The 6,327-nt window shown below is 45.9% G+C and overlaps 1 protein-coding gene across 1 annotated transcript; it reads right to left on the reverse strand.

Moving 5' to 3' along the window:
• Nucleotides 1–3,559: 3,559 nt before the first annotated feature.
• Nucleotides 3,560–6,319, reverse strand: LOC104622653 (serine/arginine-rich splicing factor 1-like). The gene is given in 6 exon segments (XM_010289508.1): nt 3,560–3,943; nt 4,856–4,975; nt 5,384–5,494; nt 5,496–5,570; nt 5,834–6,006; nt 6,266–6,319. Coding segments are annotated over 4 exon segments (357 nt in total). The 5' UTR covers nt 5,966–6,006; nt 6,266–6,319; the 3' UTR covers nt 3,560–3,943; nt 4,856–4,936.
• Between the last annotated feature and the right edge of the window lie 8 nt (nt 6,320–6,327).

Consider the following 6,327-nt stretch of genomic DNA (forward strand, 5'->3'; position numbering starts at 1 on the left):
ACCATGGCCGGCGGCTACCTGCCCGCTTCCACCGGGGATGTGCAACCGGCCGGGAAACCCGCCCGCTTCTGTCCTTGCGATGGCAAACGAAAGGATTTAGGAGAGGGATTAAGTTTGGTTTGACCCGCCGCTTTATCAAAGGCGTTTCATCTTCCAGTTGCTGCCACTTTCAGTTTTCTTCAGGGCCAACGGACTCTTGAAAACACTGAGTTTTGGGAAGAATGTATTTAATAAAAAGACACCTGGTGCCTTGACTTTCACCTGTTTAAATGCTAGAAAATACATTCCCAGAACAAGCGCCGGCACAACAGCTAGCGCGGTCTGACTGCTGCCTTCCAGCGGAACCTATTTCCACTAATTTATGGAAGACATTAAAATAAATTGAAGCAAGTTTTACGCAATGGCCGCAGCTCTGGGCGAGCGGCTGCTGGCGAGGTGTGTGCCTGGAAGCCAGCGTTCCCTGTGAGGGAAGTTAAACCGACTCAGGCTCATTTTCATCCGCAGCCCAAGAAGCCGAAGGGGGGGGAAGAGGTGGCGCAGGGCTCCCCGGGCCATGCCTGGGGAGAGTGACTGCTCCACCACGCAGCTGACTCCAAACCATCTCGGTAATAATGAACTCATAGTGACCTGGCGTAATTAGAGAGGCACAGACTCTTCCACCTAACTTTTCCTCGCACTATCCAAACCGGTTTATAGCACGTTTCCAAGATATTAATTTAATCCCTCTATTTGTAAAGTCCATTACGTCACTCGGAGAACATGATACTCCCCCTGAAGACGGTGAGCTGGCTGCTGCAGATGAGAACCAGAAACTGAAACACAAGGCACTGGGGGAAAGCCTTGGTTGACCCAGTGAAGTGGGCTTTGCTGCTCCATCAACTGCATGTCTGGCTGTTAACAGTACGACAGCAGAAAAGATTTTACAGGAAAAAAGGGTCTAGAGGCATGAAAGGCACTAGAGCTCCGCACTGTGAACAGTTTTATTACAGGATCTCAAAGCGTTTTACAAACACGAGCGCTGAACAGCAACATGAAGTACACGGGGAGAACAAGGGGAACAGGCTGGTCGCAGCACGCGCGACGCTGAGGTGGATGTGCAGCGGCAGGAACATGGAGCAGCAGGTCGTCTGCCGTAGCGACCCGGCCTCTCTCCCTTCCGTGCAGAAAGCCAGAACAAGAGAAAGAACTCCAGTGTTGCTCCATTCCCATCTGTTTTCCAACTGAAATGAAAACGCAGCGTTTCTGCTAACAGGGAGGATCAGCAGCCTTCTCGCAGAGGTGCGATGCCCACTGGCTCTGTAGGAACTCAACGTCTGGAGCTTTGCACGAGGGTGACAAGGTCCACAGGTCCCAGCACAGAAAAACGCTGGTGTTACCGCCGCCTCCTCGGCAGAGTTCAGTGCCCTGCCGCGCTCCCCCGGGGAGGAACGGCCTTTCCCCGGGTGATGTTTACTACAGCTGCAAACCACTCTGAGACAGTCTCTGAAGCAAACAATTGTCAAGCATTTCCCACTCACAGAGCTCAGCTGCACACAACAGAAGCCAGAGCTGAAGCACCAACCCTGTCCACGCTCACCCCTCACCAGCTCCCCAGAGCCAGCACCAAGCCCGACATTTTTAAAGCCTCCTGCACCTCTGACATTACAGCTTGTACACATACTTCTGTATCTTGAAGTCAGCTGAACCACCCCTTAAATTTAGTGCTCCAGCACGTTAATTAATTCCTTATGAACTCGTGTAGAACCACCGGCTCTGCCTGGGCTTGAATTCTCATATTTCAAAAGAGGGGACTGTAACCAGGGCCCCGGCCACCTTCACTCTTCCTCCCCCATGAAGTTTACTTTGCTCCCAAGCCCTGCGCCATCAGAAAGCAATCCTCTCCAAACACTTCAGTCCAGTGACGCCAAACTCGTCAGGTTCCCTTTTCTGAAAAAAAAAAAAAACGTTTTGCCTCCCTGAGCGCATTCATAACCTGTGCTTTAAAACTGCTCCAGTTTCACCTGGCTTGAACACAGGTGACAGAACTTATCAATGCCCAGAAGGGTTTGGGGTTTCTTTGGGTCAAACATCCCCTTTCTTCAACAGCACACATCTATGTGCTGTCAAGCATGTGCTGCCCACTCTGCTCCCTTGTTTCCCACATCCAGACTAACAAACTTCTCTGGCAAGAGCCACCCCACCTTCACACTCCCCCAGCTGACCCTGCTCACCCCTACAGCCCTTCTCCTTTCCTTCCCATCTGGCATCTCGCAGCCACTCAAGCGTCTAAGGTCAGGCTGTCCTGTCCGTAACATGGCTTCTACACACCCCTCACCAAATATAGTGCTTCACTCTCAGGATGTCATCATTTTTGAAAAAAAATGTATCTCATATAGCCATCTTTGGCAATACAGTATTTCTGCAGGGAAGCAACAAACTACTGTGTCACCATACACAGCACCCTTCAGGGTGTTAGTGTGCCAGCGTGCCACACTTGAAACCCACATCTGCTAATCCTGCCCCAAACACAAATCCCATTTTACAATACAGCAACCCTCCTGCCCCGCTCCATACAGGGCGCTCCATTTCCCTGCCATACAGGGGCAACCTGCAGCCATCCATTTCTGTCAAGCACAGCACACGTTCAAGACAAGTACCCTATTTAAAAATTAACCTGGTCCCCACCAGCTCTGCACTCCCTAGGACAGTCCTACAAACTGGTAATCGTACCCTGTAGAACTAAATGCCCCTCTGCTCTGCACTGACACTTCGCTCTCTTAATTCGTTGTAAATTAAACATACTGAGACATAAGCAACATCATTTCATCAGACAACCAAAGGAATACTCATGTACTTCCCATAAAGCGATGAGAACATTCACCTAAGGAAGGTGCCGCGCTCCCGGGCCTGGCCACAAGCTGCGCACACCGCAGGGGAGCCATCACCCTGCGCCTACGCCAGCAGCGGCTCAGTGATCACACCCAGCGACCTGCCACTAGCGACCCGGCGCCTCAATAACCACAGTGTTACTCGCCTCCTGCACACTGCCTCCACGCTGCCAACCCTCGGGATCGCAGGCACTGGGAAGGTTTACACGCACTATTTCTACCCGTATTTATCTTCAAGAGGGTTGTGGGGGGAGCACTGAGCCCCATTAACCTCACATTTTCTTTTTGGCATCTCTTTAGAAGAGTATCGTTAGCAACAACATTAATATTAAAGCGTCCCCTTTTGAGCAGTGAGAATTCTTTTCCCCCTTTCCCTTACTCATACAATAGATTCCACCCATTTCCTAGGGAACCAATCCTTTATTTAGAAGCTCAAACATCAACGCTTCCTGTGAAACACTACATCTCTGTTGAACACAAAAGCCTTTTGTCCGAAAACTCGCGATTTAACAATGCTACAGTGGCAAGCAAAGACTAAGATTCTTAGTAACAAATGATGACAACCATGCATGTTTTTTTAAAAATTTTATTTGTCAAAGAAAAGGCAATAGCCAATTGAAAACCTACTTAATCTTTAACTCCAATTTTTGTCTTTAAATTTAGAGAAATGACTTATTGATTTACTTTTTTTTTTTAAACAAACCCCCCTTTTTCCCCTTTAACGTTTACCATCTACTCGTGCTGAATCCTTCCAAGGAGATTGCTCCAGCGTACCTCTCCAGGTCCTCGCTTTGCTCCTTTTACCAAAAAAATGAAAAACTCCATCGTGCATCTTAAGGGCTCCAATCGTCAAAAATAGGAAAAAAATATCTTTGGAATAGCCAATTGAGTTGAATAAAAAAAATCCACACGAATGCGGTTTGGTTGGGGCAGGAATCCACTCCTATGTTCCTGGTAATTTGATCCCGCTCCATGAATCCTTGTAATTCAGCCTCCCTATCCTATCCACATTATGATTTGAATCCAATGATCCAGCTCCAAGGATTGGGATCCAGTGAGCCCTCTCCAATCCAAACCTTTATAACCAGCAAAACCAAAAAAGAGGAGGCAAAAAGTTAGATACTGTAATGAAAAAATAGGATTCTGGGGAATGATCAGTTATGTTTGCCATCAATTAATACAGATGTACATTAATAACTATCAATTCCCCAAAAACAAACTTTTGAATGGCGATGCTCAGATAATTTTTAGAAACGTTAATTACTATTTGGAGGAAACATTGTAATATTTACAATATGTCAACTGAAAATGCCAACATACTCATTGCTCATACGGTGGTGTGCTACAGGTTTTGTGGTTGCAAAAAATGTTTATGAAACTGGAAAAGCTTACGGCTAAAGCTATCCACCTACTGTATGTCTAAACTACAGCTAGCACTCCCAGCTGGAAGGTAACAAAATTAACTAACTGGAGTTTTCAAACATATTGGTCAGTCAATTGTGAATTAGTCTGAGGGACAGGGCTGAGACTTAAGAAATTATTCCCAACTAGGTTTTCTATTTTTGCTTTCATTCTGATACTTATAAAAATGAAATAGCAACGCTGTATCAGTCACACAGAGGACATGCAGATTTTAGCAGTATTGATATTATACTCTGATTTAAAGATACCCTTCATCTACTACAAGTGTACGAGTACTACATAACATTAACACTTGTAACCAAATGCTGCATGACAAAGTAAACCAATACTCCCACCCCGTCCCAGTTTATTCCTTTAAAAAACTAAAATGGAATAAAGAATTACAAAAGCAAGTATTTAACCACAATTGCCCCCAAAAAAAGTTTTAAAGAAAAGAGCAATTGCAGCCTGCAGTAACTAGAACATGCCTGAAGTGACACATAGGTGCACATACTCAATTAACCTGTCTCTCAGTATAAGGTCAATACTGCCAAGTTCATCTGTGACAATAGCACTTGGAGTCATACCATTGCCTCCATTATTGATCTGATCCTCCTCAATCCTCCTTTTGACAATCCTAAAATGATTGACATGTGCTCCACAATCCTTTAATCCAAAGCATTCTTAATCCATCTCTTCAGATATGTCTACAGAAAGACACACGAAAAGGCAAGATAAAATATAAGATCCCCCAGAAGAGACAAGTTAGCCACAAACATCCCAACATCCCCAGCTCGTATAAACCATAGCTGAACACTGAGACATTTACACAGCAATACCACAGTTTGAAGAATGTTGGTATTTAACTAGAACTAAATTGAAACAATCCTGACTGACATCAATTAAAATACAATTTACCAAAGACGTGAGGGGAATGTTGATGTTAAGGAGCAAATACTCACTAGGGATTTTACACAAAAATGCAATTCAACACTTCAGCCAATTTGAATAAAACAGTTTGAATAAAAAAAAATGAAAGACTGTACTAAGTAAAGGAAAACTGTGTACAACATGGGGTTCTACAAAAAGATCAGAGCTAGTGATCGTTTATGTACGAGATCGGGATCTGCTGTGGCGGGGAGAGTAGCGTGGAGATCCTCTGCTTCTTCTTGGGGAATAACTGCGGCTTCTGCTGTTGCTTCGACTACGGCTTCTGCTACGACTACGGCTGCGTGACCGAGATCTTCCATAGCTTGGACTTCTTGGGCCATCAACTTTAACACGGATGTAGGCAGTTTCTCCCTATTGAACAGACAGAACTTTCGATTGAAAAGTCTAGGCTTTAGGGCCATCTTTTTAGGCATGCTGACAGACTGAAGATACCGTTTACTACAGCATGGAAATAGACATCGAAGCTTTAAAGTCTATCTCCTGACAAACCAGCCACAGACTTACTTAGCTGCTTTGTATATAGACAATGAATACCACACATTCCTTACCTTCAAATCCTACTGTTAAGCCCCTTGTATCCAATTCTGGCCAAAGCAAGTAAGTATGAAACCTACCTCATGAGATCTAAATTTAGTGTTATCCAGTTTTCGCACAGCGTAGGTCATATCTTCCTTCCGTACAAACTCCACGACACCAGTGCCATCTCGGAAAACATCAGCATAACATACATCACCTGCTTCACGCATGTGATCCTTTAAATCCTGCCAACTTCCACTTGGAGGCAGTCCTATATAAAAAGCAAGACACTGCTTTAAAACCGGATTATATTCTCAACCTCTGTAGTTACAGCGTCGGCTCGCAGTTAACGAAAGAGACTACTGAGGAAGCAATCAGGGAGCCGTTAGGAGCGTACGGACAGCATTCCTCCCAGGCTACGCGAGACGACGCTTTTTAAGAAACGATTCGGAGCGGCACCACCCCTCGCTGGGAAGCTTGCCTGGGGGACCCCGGGGGAGCGCCTGGGCCAAGAGAGAGACATGACTCACCCGAGACGATCACTCTGTACTCCGAGCGCCGGGACGGAGGGCCGTACCGGCCCCGGGGGGCT

This window comes from Phaethon lepturus, unplaced genomic scaffold (assembly GCF_000687285.1).
Source record: "Phaethon lepturus isolate BGI_N335 unplaced genomic scaffold, ASM68728v1 scaffold38120, whole genome shotgun sequence".
Classification (NCBI taxonomy): Eukaryota; Metazoa; Chordata; class Aves; order Phaethontiformes; family Phaethontidae; genus Phaethon; species Phaethon lepturus.